At 46.9% G+C, this 16,154-nt stretch overlaps 1 protein-coding gene across 4 annotated transcripts in view; it reads right to left on the bottom strand.

Annotated features, from left to right (window-relative positions):
• SLC4A4 (solute carrier family 4 member 4) overlaps positions 1-16,154 on the bottom strand; it is a 116,946-nt gene that overhangs the window by 71,762 nt on the left and 29,030 nt on the right. For all 4 annotated transcript variants that reach the window (XM_064711387.1, XM_064711389.1, XM_064711390.1 and 1 more), the window contains exon 3: positions 14,194-14,373. In XM_064711387.1, coding sequence (XP_064567457.1) covers positions 14,194-14,373 — 180 coding nt within the window. The remainder of the gene's footprint in view (positions 1-14,193; positions 14,374-16,154) is intronic.

Genomic DNA, 16,154 nt, shown 5'->3' with positions numbered 1-16,154 from the left:
GTCCAAGGCAGCTCCAGGAAAAAAAGGTGAGCAGGTTGCTGTGACCACCAGCAGCAGCTCTTGACTGACATTTTCCACATAGGATACATGTCAGTGCCTGACCTCCCACAACAGGTGGGAAGTCTGTCTCAGTTGTAACTCAAGGAGAAGGTCTGCAAGTGAATCACTGCCAAAGGGGAAGTAGCTCCAAGGGGAACTCCAGAGGGAGCTGCTCATCTCCCTAACTCTGAGAAAGATCCCAGCCCAAGAGAATGATCCCTTTTTTATGAGCCCATTTTTACAACAGTTGAGAGAAACTACAAATACACCTGGCAATTCATTTAGTGACAGCTGAGCTGGCATTAAGGCAAGTAAAAATAATTGGGAAAATGACAATGTTCCTACTAAGTACTGCTGGGGGAAGAAAGCTTTTTTATGTTACTCCACTTCCAAAGGGACAGCAGGACAAGCCATAGAGAGCATGCTGGCTGCTTTCCCAAGAAGACTCATTCTCCTGGAATCAGTTTACAGTAAAGCTCAGCAAGGGGACAGCTCTGAGCAGAGCCACACTTTGGGAAAGCCGCACAACCCCCGGCTCAGCCCGGAGAGTGGGCAGGGAACTGCCAGTCCAGCTCTAGTCCCCTGTGCTCCGATTCTCCCACTGGTGACAAAGAGAACAGATACCAGGGATGGTCATCCCAGCCCAGCAAGCAGCTGAGAGCACTCCCTGAATCCTTGCCCACTGCCAGGTTTCCCCACGTAGCCAGAGCAGCTCCAGAGCGGGTAACTATTTATATCAGCAATCCGCCCGGCACTTCAGCAGATGCTCAGCCTTAAATATGGCTTTAAATCTTCTTGCAAGCAGCCAGGCTAAATATATGCCTTGGGTTAAATTTGTTCCTGGTGCTCTCCTGGGTCACAGCTCTCACTCTGCCTGCACTGTTCCTATAGATAGGGGCTGGCACAAGGTGTCCTGGCAGCCTGTCCCTGTCCCACCGGGGTCCCTCCCAGCCTTATGCCAAAGCAGGACCAAACCTGTGGACAAGGTGATGCTGGAACATCCAATCATCAAAAATTGCTCACATTTAACCCCAAATGTGGTTTTGTCTGCAGCTGGAAGCTTCTTATTTATTGCCAAAGTGCTAAAGGAACCCACAAGACAAAGAGCAGCCTCATTCCAAAGGCAAACAATTCATTACAAAATACTGCCTGTTTTGCATATACACACATATGTATTTTAAGCAGACGAGGCAAAAGATTTGGAAATCTTCCCTCTTCACCACTGAATTAAAGTCACATTGACACAGCTGGAACAAAAACCAGACTGAGCTCAGTACAAAGCCCCCAGCACCATTTTTCTGGGCAGATCCCAAGGCATGCTGCCCATCCCTAGACCTTCATCAGTTTCCTGTTTCCCCTTCCCATACCCACACATGATATGCATCATTGGGAACTGCAACATGCTGTGAAACCCTTGGGCCAGGCCAAAGGAAAATCTAAATGACTCCAGGATTAGTCTAAATTGGGAATTTAGAGTGCAAGTTTGATATCTGAACTGCACAACAGACAAAATTTAACTCTAAAATAGACCATGTGAGTAACTGTAATCACCATGGTCTGTGGTTCCTGAGCTGCTTCCTTTGCTTCCAACCAGTAAATAGGATTCTAGAAGCTGTGACAGTCACTTTATCTAAAACAGCCCATCCTCAAATAATCCCCATTTCTTGCAGTAGACATGAAACAACTGGATGACACTATTTTCCTGTCACTAGGAATGCAGAGCACGTTTCAAGCCCAGTTTTAATGTTAAGCCTAGACTAATCCACCCCAAGAGCTTTAGGTAGGCTTTGCCAAAGGAGCAATTGCTGCCACTAAATGCATTTATACTGTTTGATGGTGAGCAGTTTATTCTGTACAGTGAGCTCCCATTCCCATGATGAAACCCATGCTGGAATGAAATCACTTGAGTGAACTTTTTTTGCTATAGACTCATCCTTCTGAAGTTTCCCATCCTTGGCAATTTACCTTGGAACAGGCTAGGACAAGAAAACCATGATATACAAAGTAGGCAGAACAAGTCCCACCCAGATAAAGGGAAACCCAAATAAGAGCAAGTCCAACAAAACGGGGTCAGGCATGTTCTCTAGGAATACCCAAAGCACAAGGAAGAGCCTGTGCCCAGCTGAGCAGCCAAGTCAGTACTCTGCCTGGGAGCAAGGAGCAGGCAGCAGCCTTCTCTTCAGGAAGCTGACAGCTTTGCAAGATGGCCCAGAAAGCTTTGTGTGGCCCAAGGATGAACCACCACACACTGAAATTCTCCCACATCACACAACTCTTTTCTAGCCTCAAAGCTTCCATTGCTTTCATGGGCTTGAAACCAAGCAGTTTCAGGTGACTTCTGTAAGCACATTTCTTCAGGAGCCCCTTTATCTACCCCATCCCACCAAAATGCCCCCAAATAACTCTAGAACTTTGTGGATCCATCACTTGCCATGTCCCCAGTTTGCTGCTCCACACAGCCTGCTCCACAGGCAGCATGGAGTGTCTGACTCTGAAATACAAGCCACAGGACAGGGTTACCACCCTCCTACTGGGACGGTACTGGCACACCACATCCAGCCCAGGGAGTGTGAATCAAGGTGCAACGTCTCCACAAGGGGTTTCAGTATGGCCAATCTGGAGCTCTCAGAGAGGGAATACACAGGACCTAATCTATCTTGCAGAGAGACTCACTCATATGGACCCCAGCCCATGGAATACTTTCCTTTACCTCCTCCCAGTCTGAGTGACACCCATCTCTGCCCAGATTTGGTGCAGGACACTTGCTAAGAGCCTTGATATCTAAATCTTGTGGTTATCTAAATGTTATGGTTTCAGAAAAACTTCCCTGCCCTCTCTGCACAGAGCACATCAAGTTTCACCACCTCCAGCTAGCTCTTTCTGCTGCTCTTGCCTGTGAGTGGTGCTCTTCAGTCGTGTCCTTTTCTCCTGACTCACATCCTAGGAGCTCCTTACGTGTCTGAAAGCCACCCCCAGCAGTCCCCCAGTGCCATCAGCATTCCCTGGCCAAGAACCTGTGGTCACAGCCCTGCCAGCTGCTCTCCCCACTCCCTGTACCGTGCACACAGAGCTGATCCATCCTCAGTGCCATCCATCCCCTGTCAAACCCCACATGCTGGCTCCCAGGGGCCAGGCACTGTGAGCAGACTCCTGTGAGTGGGTTTCCAAGGAGGAATGTCCAGGTGGCCCAGGGGGAGCCAGCAGGGTTCAAATCAATTGAAAGGGATTTGACACCTAGGCTGTCTGCCTCCTTCACCCCCCAGCTCCCCTCCACTCAGTGCTGCTTGCAAGCAGGAAAATTTGGTTCCAAGGAAGGAAAGCATGGATTTGACCTCCTGCATCACTTCAACACAGAGGAGCTGGGTTATAAATGACAACCTGAAGGCCAAGCCTGTTGCAGAACCGCCCTCAGAGCAGGAATACAGAGGGGAACTGCTGGAGGTCTCCACAAGTCAGGATGCTCAGAACACCCCTCCTTTCCTGCCAGCCATGCAATTCCCAGGGTATTACACACCCTCAGCTCAGAGCTCAACTAAACACCCCTGCTCCATCAGATGAACTCAGTTCCCATTACTGTATTTAAATATCAAGGTCTCCACTTGGAAGCAAGACTTGAACACATCCCAGTACCACATTCAGGCTGGGACTAGTCCATTCCTAGGCTTCCTTACAAAGAGCAGGAAAGGCTCTGCTGATTTATGCATACTTTTATTTCCATGTAACTGCTGAGGCCTACAATGCCCTTCCAGGGGTATCCAAACAGAAGGAAAAGGCGCCACAAGGGCTCTGCCTTTTCTGAGACATAAATCCATCCATGCAAGTACAAACACATCTATGCAAACCACTTACATTTCAGCTAACATCTGCTTTCCACTTTAGCTTGCAGATGACCAAGTTCTTCCTACACATAATTCTGATGTGCTTAATACCATTATTTTAAAGTTCACTCAGTGGGTAAGAAATCAGCAAATAAATCCAAGCAAAGACTCTCCCCTGCTTGAACAGATGTCAGATCAGGATTCAAAGCTGAGCAGAATAGCCCACAGCTCTCAAGGATTTTGTTTCAGATATCACACAGATTTGTTTTAACAAACACACAATTTTTCTAGGAAATGGCTGACACTAACAAAGAGAAAAGCAAATTATTTTAAATGATCAGGTACAAGAGCTGAGGCTTCTCTGGCCTATCTTGTTTACTTTTCAGGTTTTTGACATGGAAATCTCAATTTCCATTTCCTTTCATAGTGGCCCTTTGGCTGCCAGTCCTTCACTCACAGCTAAAAGAGCCAACTTTGGCTCGTCAGGAAGTCAAAGAGATAGAAGTCAGAAGAGATAGAAGGGCACTTCCTGCCTCTGCATAAGTTGCTATTTCTTCAAGGCATGAACACATCCACAACACAGCATCTGCTCCAAACTTCAAAGCAAGATCACTACCATCATTTCCCCAGACAGAGAAACCCCAGAGTGGGTCCTTGGAAGGGACAGCCTGAACACAGGCCTTGCCTCAAGAGCATTTGCAAGGGCACACTGAGGTTTAGTGTTCCTGAACCATGACAAATGTATTTATTTCAGGGCTCACTCTTACACAAAATCCATGCTGGAGCCATGTCCGTAGGGGAGCAGGAGAGCCCTTTGCTATCAGCTCAGTAATCTGTATGAACTGATTGATTTTTCTTTTTGAACACTCCCTTGTGGTCATTCTAGCCTGCTGGCACTAGAGTACAGCAGGTTTTTGGCCTCAAGATCTCTGGTTCCCCCTCCAAATGTTTCTTAATCATCTAATTCCCTAACAGCTTCCCTGTGCAATCAAAGTCATCCGCATTGTCACTGCGCCAGCCCGAACTGGAGGAGAAGATAAACTGGGGGAGCCAAGTGAAAAGGGGAAAGGCTCAGAAAGTCATTGTGTCTGGGAGAAGGGAGCAGCCCTACACTCCCACAGACAGCCTGCACTGCTCTCCACCAATCTGCTGAAACCTCAGTGGCTCCACTCATTAGATCAGCATCTGCTGCCATCCCAGCACTGCCATCTGTGCACTCATTTCCCAAAGCCACAATCCCAACTGGAGGTTAGTAGGTCATGGACATAATTCTCTGCCCCTCCTGGGATGAGAGGAGACTTGGTTCCAAGCTGCAGGAAGCACTGAGAGCCCCCCTGTTGCCCATCCTGACCCTCTGAGGCCTCTCCTGCCCCTTGCTGAGGGCGGAAGCAAGAAGTGACCGGAAGAAGAAGCTACCCCAGCTCTGCTGATGGGCGACTTACTGGTGAAAGAATAATAATAAAAAATAGACACCACCTTCAAGAACAGCTAGACCAAGGATCAACATCTGAAATGGTACCAACAGGAGAAATTCAATGAGGTTCACAAGAGGCAATTGAAAACATAAAGAAAGGAGGGTTTCAGAGACGAAAATCCAGGTATTGGTTATACTGGCAGTAAAAGATAAACCCCTGTTTACATATTCAGAGAAATGCAGAGCTTTAGGATGGCTTGTTCCCATACTATCCAACAGATTTGCATGGAGTGTAATCCAAAAAAGGCAGCTTTGCAGTGCCAACCATCACATCCCCAACTCAGCCCTTCTCAGCTGGAGAAACAGCTCTGGCTTCAAATCAAAATGTTTCTAAAGGAGATTTTTTTTCCCACATGGTAAATTCCTTGGACTTTTCTGCCCCTTAGCAGTTTCACGTGAACACAGGGAACAGAATTAGGCAGAGCATTAAGGTGGCTTAAGTAATTATAAGTGGCACATGCTATCATCAGTTCAAGACATAAGATTAACACAGCAAGCTCCAGTTAAAGCAGGTCTTCCCCACACTAGGAAAAGAACCAGCCTCTCTTTTGCTCTAAAACAAACAGCCTATCCTGATAAAGTGGGAATAAAGACCCCATAAAATCTTCCCAAAGGCATCTCTGCTGGTATCCGTGCTGAAACACAGAGGAAGTTTCAAGCTGAAGCTGAAGAACCACTTTCAATCCACCAAGTAGTTACACACCCTGTGGCTTAAAATACCATGTCAAGGTTATATTGAATTATTTTCTTCTACATCTACATGACTAATTGTGTCCCCTTGGGCCAAGGGAGATTTCTAAGAGAATTGCCTGGTCAGGAAAAAAGCAGCGAAGACCATTCTCAATTAAGGAAGGCTTAGTCATAGATCTAAGAAAACATGCAGTTAATTGAGGCAGAAGTGACCAGTAAATTAAAATACTGTGTCACTTAGACCTACGCCAAAACCAAAGGATTCTGAGACTAAAGCTGCCTTAGAGGACAATTCCTCTGTTTTGCCCAGACCCAATTTTTCAAATAACTCTTGCTATTTTACCTCAAACTTTGCTACGATTAATTTAGTATTAACTAGCTGGGGTTTAGGAATTTAACTACTCTCCCAAGAACAGGTTACAGCTATAGAAGAATCTTAACTTCGACTCACCCCAAAACTATTTCTATCAGTTCTTGAAATTGTAGAGGAGACTTAGAGGTGTGGCAAGAGGGCGGCAGCATTCAGGTGTGAGAGCCAAAAGGGCAGCAAGAAGTGTTTGTACTTCTTATTCAAATTCATATTTTCACTTCAGGGCTGTGGATCTTGATCACTCCAAGTTGACAACAACCTAAGTGGAATTGCTCAACAGCCCTGCTGTCTGCATTGGTGTCACTGCCACAGCAACTGATGTGGCTGTTTTTTAAAGATGGAAGGAATGGAAGCAGGATTTAAAAGCTCTCTGAAGAGCTGGCACTGTGCCTTTAAATGCATTGCCCCCAGGAATAATCCTTACCAAAAGCCCATTATCATTTTATCATTTCTCCATTTCATTCCCCCTTCCTCCCCCAGGGGCTGCTCCTTTCAGACACATCCAGACATCCCTGAAGAATTCAGACCTGAACAATTTCATCCTGCTCTCTGCACAGGTGGAAAAATACTCCCCTCTACAGCCACAATATTCCATGCCCAGGCTCTTGGGACAGTTTCATATGGCACATGACAGCAGACTCCTTTTCACTCCCCAGCACCACTCTGACATCATCACAGCCCAGGAACACTGAAATCCTAGGAATACAAGACTCTTGATAGATCTCCATGACACCTGAGGCACCCAGCAGCCTGGCTGCAGCTGGAGGGGACTGACAAACACTGAGTGACACAAGCACTACTGGAGACACAGTGCACAAGGACCAAGTCAACCTGGAATTCCAGGGAATTTCAGCCTGCACTACTGATTTCTTTTGAGGAACCATGCACAATGGCAAACATAGGCCTGGGCTGGTTTATGTGGCTGAACAGTCCCTTCCAAAGGGCATCTGGTGGCACTTCAGAGCCTGGGGAAGGACAGACAAGACAGAGAGCGTGGGGAACAGTGCTGCATTAGGGCGAGATGCGTTTTCACCCGCACGAGGCCCCTGACATAGCTGTCCCTCTGAAGACCTCCAAGAGCAGGTCCCAGGAGCAGCCAAAGGGCAGCTGGTGGCAGGGGAAGCGCAGATGCCACATGCCACCTCCGAGCACATCCGCACATGGGGGCTTCTGTCACAGCGTCCGTCACAGCTGAGACTGCCACAACACCGAGTGCCACCACCCCATTACAGAGCTTCAGCCCATACAGAGCAACACCTTACCACATCAGAAGGCTGCAAGCATCGGTTCATCTTGTTCTTTAGCCCAACCTTGTACATCCCTCATGTTTATGCACTGCACCTGTGTGCCCTCTGCTCCCTGTGGTGATTGGCCAGTGCCCCTGGACACTCCATGGCTGTTACCTTCAACAAGGTTCACCTGCTGCTCACAGCTGGAGCCCACTGGGGATGAGGCTCAGCAGCCCCACTCCCAATTCCACAAACTGTGTACCTACAGGCTTTCTACAGGTACCTGAGCCATGCCCATGGGTTTAGTGATTTAATCAGTAAGTGCACATAACTCATCCAGGGACAACTGCTTCTGCTCTCCTACCTCACTCTGAAAAACAACTTCAAAAAAATCCCAACTCCCAGACTTTTCTGGGCTGGAAAAGAATAAATCCCTGTACCTGAGACACTCAGCATTTGTCTTAACAACGAGATTACTTGCTGGTTTTCTGTTGGGAGCCTCAGGACACACCTAAGGAAGGAGGAAGTTTAGCTCTACCTTTTAGGACGCCCACCAGAAATCTGGAATTTGCAAGCAAATTAAAAAATCCAAACTTGACCACCTTTCCAAGCTGTCATGAGAAAGGAATGAAAGCTCCATGCTCTATGTTCTGCATTTACCTAAAGGAGATGGACTGTCAGTGTAAGGGAAGTGCAAAGGGTTTTACACAAACAGAAGTGCTTGTAACAAGCCCTGATGTGACTGGCACATGCACAAGTCAAAGTAAAAAAGAAAAAAAAACTCACAAGTTTAGGCAAGGGTTGTTGCAAAAAGAGCATTTTTTTTTAAATTAGCTGTCCGAGTGAAAGCCTGTACTCTTGCCAAGAAGAAAAGGAAAGCCTTTGCCTAGTGTGATGGATCACATCTAGACCAAACCTCATATCAGCATGTCCCTTCATCCTGCCCAAGTGCCTCAGTGGGAGGTGGGGCTTTGCAGTGAGGCCACAGAACAAGAAAAATGCCATCCTGACCCTCCCCCAGAAAAAGAGCTGGAGTAAGCAAGGGGTGAAGGTAACCAGGTTTAGCTGCTGCTGGAAGCACCCCCTCCAACACGAGCCTCTTCTCTGTCACTCCCACACCTCAACAAGTCTTAACTGCCACCACCGGCACCCTCAGGGCTTCACACCGCCACAGGACAGGGTTAGATTAGACACCAGGGAGAAACTCTTGCCTGTGAGGGTGGTGAGGCCCTGGCACAGGGTGCCCAGGGACACTGCAGACACCCAATCCCTGGAAGTGGCCAGAGGCCAGGTGGGACAGGGCTTGGAGCAAGCTGGCTAGTGGAAGGTGTCCCTGCTCATGGCAGGGGCTGGCAGGAGGTGGGTTTGAGGTCCCTTCCCGGCCAAACCCCTCTGAGCATGTGGCTCTCAGGCCCCTGCCCACCATGGAAGCAGGATGGGCAGACAGCAATCCCACCAGTGCCAGGATCAGCGTCTCCGTGTGTTACGCAAGCCCTCCTCGGCAGGGTGGGAATGGCTGCACCGAGGGCTGTGTCAGCACCTTCTCAGCTGCCCTGCCCCAGCCTGCCTGCCCCAAGCACCTTCCCATGGCCTTTCCCATGGACACTGCCAGCTGCACCCCGCCAGCGCCCCAGCGGGCCCCAGCTACACAGAGGGCAGTCTGCAAGGCAAGCAGTAATTAGCTCTGTGCTTAACTCACCTCTGCACTTGCACTACAGTGGACCCAAGCACTACTGGAGGGGCAGAACAAGGCCTGTTCCAACTGACCCCAGCACCTGGGACCAGTCCAGAGCCTGCCGTGCAGTTCTCAAAGACCAAACCAGCAAAATTCCCTTCTACTCACAGCAAAATTCCCTCCTACTCACAGCAAATTCTCCCTGACCGCTTTCCCTATGCAAAATGCCAATACAAAAACAATGAAGCTTTGGCCATCCTACCTGGTTTTTGTCAACTACTGTCAGTGCTCTCACTGAGGTGAGCTGAGGCTAAAAGCTTTTGGAAAATCCTACCCCATGTCTTGAAAAGTCAGGAAAGAAATTGGATGGCTGAAAAATCCAGTAACACGAACAGAAAGAGAACTTTTGGCACAGTCCAGACTGTGCTGCATCTGCTCTGCTAAGTAGGTTCATTTATTTCCATCCTGTAGCTCTCTCCTGCTATTTATAGCATCTGCCTTAATGAACTTTCAAAGTAGACACCCAACGTGAGCATTCCTAAAAAGATGTCTAGACATCCTTGTTGAATTAATTTGATCTTTTTATGAATGGACCCTTCCAGTCAGACTGGCATACCTCACTGGGAATCACAGAATGATTAAGGAACCTTAAAGATCTGCTCATTCAACCCAGTGCCATGGGCAGGGACACCCTCTACTACCCCAAGTTGCTCCAAGCCCTGTCCAACCTGGCCCTGAACACTTCCAGGGATGAGGAATCCATCACTTCTTTGGGCCACCTATGAAATGGGACATTGTCCACAATAAACTCTTCCAGCAAAGCAGGCACTCCAAGATGGGAAGCGGGACCAGGAATTTACCTGCTTCCAGTGCAAATCCGATCCATCCAGCCAAAACCTCACCTTCACTGGGAGAGATGCACTCCATGTGGAATGGCAGCACAAGCCTCAAACTGCACCTTAATGAAATTACTCCCTGCAAACAGGAGAAGTGCTCCTCCAAACCCACATCTGAGGGCTCAAGAGAGGATTTTTACTAAAACCTTTAAGAACTATTGCTGCTGGGTGCAAGAGGAATTCTCTGAGCCAACTAGAAACCTTTAAAAAGTTCTCATATGTCATCCTTCCACTCTCTCTTTATATGGGTCCTCTTACCCCTGTTTTTAGGTATTCCAAAATTTAGATTCTGCAGTTATATTTATCAACACGGCAACATTCTGACACCTGACAAAAAATCAGGTTTTGCTCTCTTCAGGGCTGCAAGCACTAAGAGAATTCTACTCCTTGGAAGTAAGAATTTCTCAGAACCACAAGGGGTTTTAAAAAGTCAGTAAAGTATTGCAGCACCTGGGTTTGGGCCAGGGAGGTGAGCCAAAGGGACTTGGAGGGCAACCAGACAATGAGAAAAAACCCCTTCCCAGATCAAGTGGAGATGCATTTCCTCATGGGAAAATCTCTGCACACCAGTAGTACAGAACGAGGAAGAGGGAAATGGACTCAGAGAAACTTCATCTGCCTTCCTTGTTCCTCCCTTGTGTCATCCCTTGCAAGTAGCAGCAAACTGCACAATCCTCTTTGTGCTGACACAAGCACCAGCTGATCTATGAGGCAGAGTCTAAAAAGCCTTTGCTCCTGACTGGCCCTAAATGGAAAGCAAGGCTAGGGGGTTAAAGGAGGTGCTTTCAGACCAGAGGTGCTGGGATGTTTCACCTGGAAGAGGATTTGTCATCGTCTGCAGTCCTGCCTGAGAAGCAGGGCGTGAATGCCAAAGTTCCCTGAGAGCAGAGACAGCCCCGCAGGCCTGGAATGTCCTGAAAGGGCTCTGCAGAGGGAACATTGCCTTCCTGCCTCCTCCTCAGTCTGTCAGAATATCCCTGTCTGGATTTGTGAAGGAGGCATGGTTCCCAAGCACTCATTTCCCTAGGATAAAACGGATCTGTACACGTTCCACCTGCCCAGCTCTCTCCAGATGGGAGAGCTGAAGGTTGTCTAGAACTACCAGAGTTTGGCTCAGCTGGACACAGGTTAAAAAAAATATAAGGGCTGACATTTCCAGACTCCACCAATTCCCAAACACAGAGGCACAGATAGACTGATTTGGGACTGGAACAAAACTTTTCTAGAGAAGATTTACATTTCTGGACCTGTTTATTCTCTTGCTGGTATCAATGGACATGTTCCATCAGGTTCAGCTGCTGCGAGCAGCTTGACCCAGTGAGTCAAACCCAGACTTGGTCTAAGTCTAATTGCAGAGTTTTCATCCAAGAAGCTGAGAAATCATTTTCAGGTAAGATATTGAAGCTTAGGCTCATGGTCCTTAGGGACAGATCAAGAATTCCAAGTGATGTACCAAATCACAACTGGCTTAAGCTTTCTACTCAGGAAAAACAAAGGTCTCAATATACAGGACAATAAAGTTGTTCCCTGAACTTCTACAAATTATTTTAACAACAACATTATTAAAGATTTTGTAAATCAAGCTCTATATACTTGTACTTGTATTAGAAGAGACACTAAATCACCAGTTGTGTACCCAAGCTGAACTGACAAGTGTCTAATACTGGCCAAGGTGATAACTGCAAAATCAACAAAGAGAAGGAGCTCTTTGTATAAATTAAGGATTTCTTAAAATGAGATATGTTGGACCAAAACTCACAGTGCTTGAGATTTCTTCATGTCAGACCAGATTTTGCTTGTTTTAAACCACACAGCCCTCACACCTATTTCAGCATCTGACAGTCCACACTCTCTACTGACTGCCTTACATATACGTAGTACAGCTCATTTCAGCTTTCTCCCAATTCCATTAAAATTGCTCTGCAATATTCCCCAGCTCTTAGTTTCTAAAGTTCTTTTGAAACTGAATTTGAGCCACCCATCCCTCAATCAATGCCTATTATGGGATGAAGATTAAAACCCCAGGGTTGTAACTGAGGTTTCTTGCCGGGATTGCCAGCACTGGACACCAGCCTGAACTGGTACATGCTGCCCAGAGAGAAATGGGCTTCTGTCAGACACACTTGTGTGACACAGCTGGTGGGGAGAAAAGAAAGGCATCTCAGAAAGCAAAATAAAGGGTGGGAAACACAAAATTCAGGTCAGCTCTGAAGACAGGAGTATCAGAGGGGGAAAAAGCCCAGGGATATGAGGTAACTTGTAATTCAAGACAGTAATCTGAACTACCCCTCTCCCTTACAGAGCTCCAAGATAACTGAGCCAGCTCGTAAAAAGATCTGGGCACCAGCATGAAACAGCAGGTCCCTGCAAGGATCTGGAAAAATATCCAGATACCTGAGCTGCTGAACAACAGAGAAAAGGGCACAGGGATGGGGTATGAATGCTACTGCATGGGACACCTGGAATATTTGTACAATTCCACTCCAAAAATCTGCAGTGCAAAGAGGTCAGGGTGGAAGAGGCTATGGGAAAACTGCAGATGGAAAGTGATGGGAAGACTGCATTTTCTTACTTGCAGTAATATGTTCTTATTTGCACTTACACCTGCATAGAAAAAACAGAAGAGAAAAAACACCACAAACCCCTCCTCAAATGTCACAGACACAATGATGGGCAAAATGAAAACCTGATGGGACATGAAAATCTGATGGAAGAAATGGGTTTTCAAACACAGGCACACTTAGCCCATGGAAACAATTCCCCTAGGATATGATACATTCAGAAGCAAAAAAGAAATTTCTACAGGCCTGGTAACCTGCATGCTAAAGAACAGAGGTGTAAAAATAAACATTTTATGTTTAAAGTTTAAAACATTTGAGTTCTTGAAGTAATTATGTCTTTTGGTGTTAAACCAACTCCTGGTATCTGAGCACAGACAAAAAACCTTCTTTGGGACAACCAGGGAACAAGAGCTGGGAAGAGCAAATGGAATCTGTGACTTGCCTTCCTTTCTAGGTGCAGTTCTCTGAAGATGGTAACCAGGCTAAAGACATGACTGATCTGCCTGCCCCATGTTACTGTCTCTATCTACAGCAACTACCCAGCAACGTGACTTCAAAATGAGAAATGAATGTATTTCTTCAATCCAAGAAGCAGTTGTATGGATCTCTCACACAGGAAGCATTTTTCCACTTGGAAATGAAGCTCCAGCCATCTGGAATTAGCCTGAATATTCTAAGCTATATCACATCCTGGCCTGGCCTGCTATACACAACCCCATCAGCCTTCCCATCTCCCCCCTGCTCCTACCAAAGCAGCCATCTCCCAGATTTCAGGACAAGTTTGTGGCCAACAGAGAATACAGCAAGGGGAATGCAACCCTGTGACTCTGCACAATGACGGCACCAGCTAAAGGTCACTGTCTTTTGCATAACAATTCTGGTGGGAATAGAGGCACAGGGGATCCAAAACAGATCTCACCTGCCTGTCAATATTTAGACATTCAATCTCTAAAGATACTCAAACATACAGCAAAGCTCCACTTGAGTCTCCATTTTGTTTTCACAACCTAAAACTGGTTAATTACCAAAGGGAAAGAAGCTGTTAGCACTGCAAGTTAGTGACACATGAGGCTGAAACCATGGGGTGGTGGAATTCCAGAGCATGTGCACGCCCCAGAGCCAGGGCAGAAGCTGCAATAGATCCACCTAGGCACTGCTCAGTCTTTGCCCTTGCTTGCTATCTCTTTACACACAGTGTCAAATTGCTTTTCAAACATTCAGCCTGTTCCTGCCTGGCATCCCTCAGGGGCCAACTCAGGTGATACAGAGGGATGAAATGTCTGCTCTGGGCTGTGCCTTTTTCATGGACAGCAGCTGGGTAAGACCACTCCAACCCTGCAACGTGAGATCATTGTTTTTGTGGCTCGAGTTCCATCCCCCGTGAGCAGACCCCCTAGAGAACAGAACATTATAAGGACTGACAAGTGGAAGCAGTACTCACTGAGTGGTTTAAGGATGCTGCTGCTTGTCTCGTCAGTGTTTTCTAAGTCTGATTTGTCCGAGTAGTTCTCTGAGATTTTCTCCTTTTCTTTCTTTTCTTTGTGCCCAGCTCTTCTTCTGTGACGCCTCCTCCGCCGGTAGCTCTTCGGCACATGGACCCCGATGTAAATGGTGTGGTGACCTGGGGAACACAAGCACACCAACATTAACTTCAGCTCTGTGCAGTCTGGGCACCACGGGCCAGCACAGTTCACACTGCATTTCTGTCAATCCCACAATGGTTTGGGCGGGAAGGGACCTTGAAGCTCACCTCATTCCAAAACCCTGCCATGGGCAGGGACACCTTCGACTAGCCCAGGCTGCTCCAGGCCTCATCCAACCTGGCCTTGGACACTTCTAGGGATGGGGCAGCCACAGTTTCTCTGGGCAGCCTGTGCCAGGGCCTCACCACCCTCACAGGGAAGGATTTCTTCCATATGTCTAACCTAAACTTCCCCTCTTTTGGTCTAAACTCGTTACTCTTTGTCCTATCCCTGTTTCACTCCAGAAGGCAAGTGAGATATCTCTCTTAGCTGGCCTAATGTTAATTAGTCCTGTTTTTCTTGTCTCCAGATGTGAGCTTGGAGCTCTGTAGCTACCGTTTGGAGAAGTATTTTTATCCTATCATTTCTCAGAGCACGTGCCAGTGCAGACTCTGATAACGGTTGTCCTTGTGACTCATTTAAATACAAAAATAAACCCCACAGAAGGCCATCATACTCATTCTGTAATATTGAACAGAGTGCTTTTCAAACACATTCTACACTAATTTTTCCATTTGTTTTACCAAATAACTGGCTGAACTTAACAACTACCTCATGCCAAGTGATTCAGTTTAATTGAAGAGCTTAGACCAACAAAATCTACATCACTTGACTGTGCAGTCCACTGTAAAACAAGTGCCAAAGTACCATTAGGTACCTTACACAGGTGCCACTATAGAGGTCCATGCTCTAAGTACCATTAGGGTGTTGTTATAACACAGCAGAGGAGGAAGGACTACTTACACAAGCTCCTATAAACTCCTACTCGACACTTTCCAAAATAAAAATTAACAAGTAACAGAAGAAGTGCCAAATCTCATATGTTGGCTGTAAATCCCAAGGATGCCCTTGCACTGAGACTGGGATTTCAAACCAAAGCACTTCAACCACATTTGCTAATGGTTGTGTCTATTTGTGTCTGATAGAAATGTTTTCTTTTCAGGGCTTTCTGCACTTCTGCCAGCTCAGGATGAATATCCTGTGCTTACAGAAAGCACTTAGATGTTGTCTTCTCTGCCCAGATCATTGAGACATCTCACTGCAAGCTATAAAAGCAGCTCTTACAAAATTAACTCCTGAGAAATGAGAGCTGGATTCTGTACTTGGGACCAAATTTGATTTCCCCATTTCAATCCCAGAGTGGCCAAATGGAGAGTTTCAGATGAACAGACTGAGTAAACAAATTCATCTGAATCAATGACCCACAAACTGAACATGTGTCTCTAATTCCTCTTTATGATAAATCCAGTCTTGGCGACTGAACAACTGAAAATTCAGGCACAAAATACTCCATTTCTGTAACTAACTGATTTGCCAATGAAAAATAACCCTGATTTGCCATTTCAAATTCCACACACTCCTGAGGCCAGCTGTGAGGCCTTTATTTTGCATGTTTGCTCCTCTTGTTCCAGCCCCTGCCATGGGCAGGGACACCTTCCACTACACCAGCTTGCTCCAAGCCCCATCCAACCTGGCCTTGGACACTTCCAGAGATGAGAGAGAGAGGATTCTGGAGCTGAGCAGGGTTCAAACTCAGGCAGAAATAGTGACGTAACAGGGTCCTGTGTCTGCTGCCTCTTGTCAGAATGGCCATCTCTGAGGAATGGGATCACAGTGCAGAGGGAAAGGGCAGAGCCACAGAGACACCTGCAGCAAGACC

The sequence above is a fragment of the Zonotrichia leucophrys genome, chromosome 4 (assembly GCF_028769735.1).
Source record: "Zonotrichia leucophrys gambelii isolate GWCS_2022_RI chromosome 4, RI_Zleu_2.0, whole genome shotgun sequence".
NCBI classification, from domain to species: Eukaryota; Metazoa; Chordata; class Aves; order Passeriformes; family Passerellidae; genus Zonotrichia; species Zonotrichia leucophrys.
This window is presented reverse-complemented; position numbering and strand designations above follow the sequence as displayed.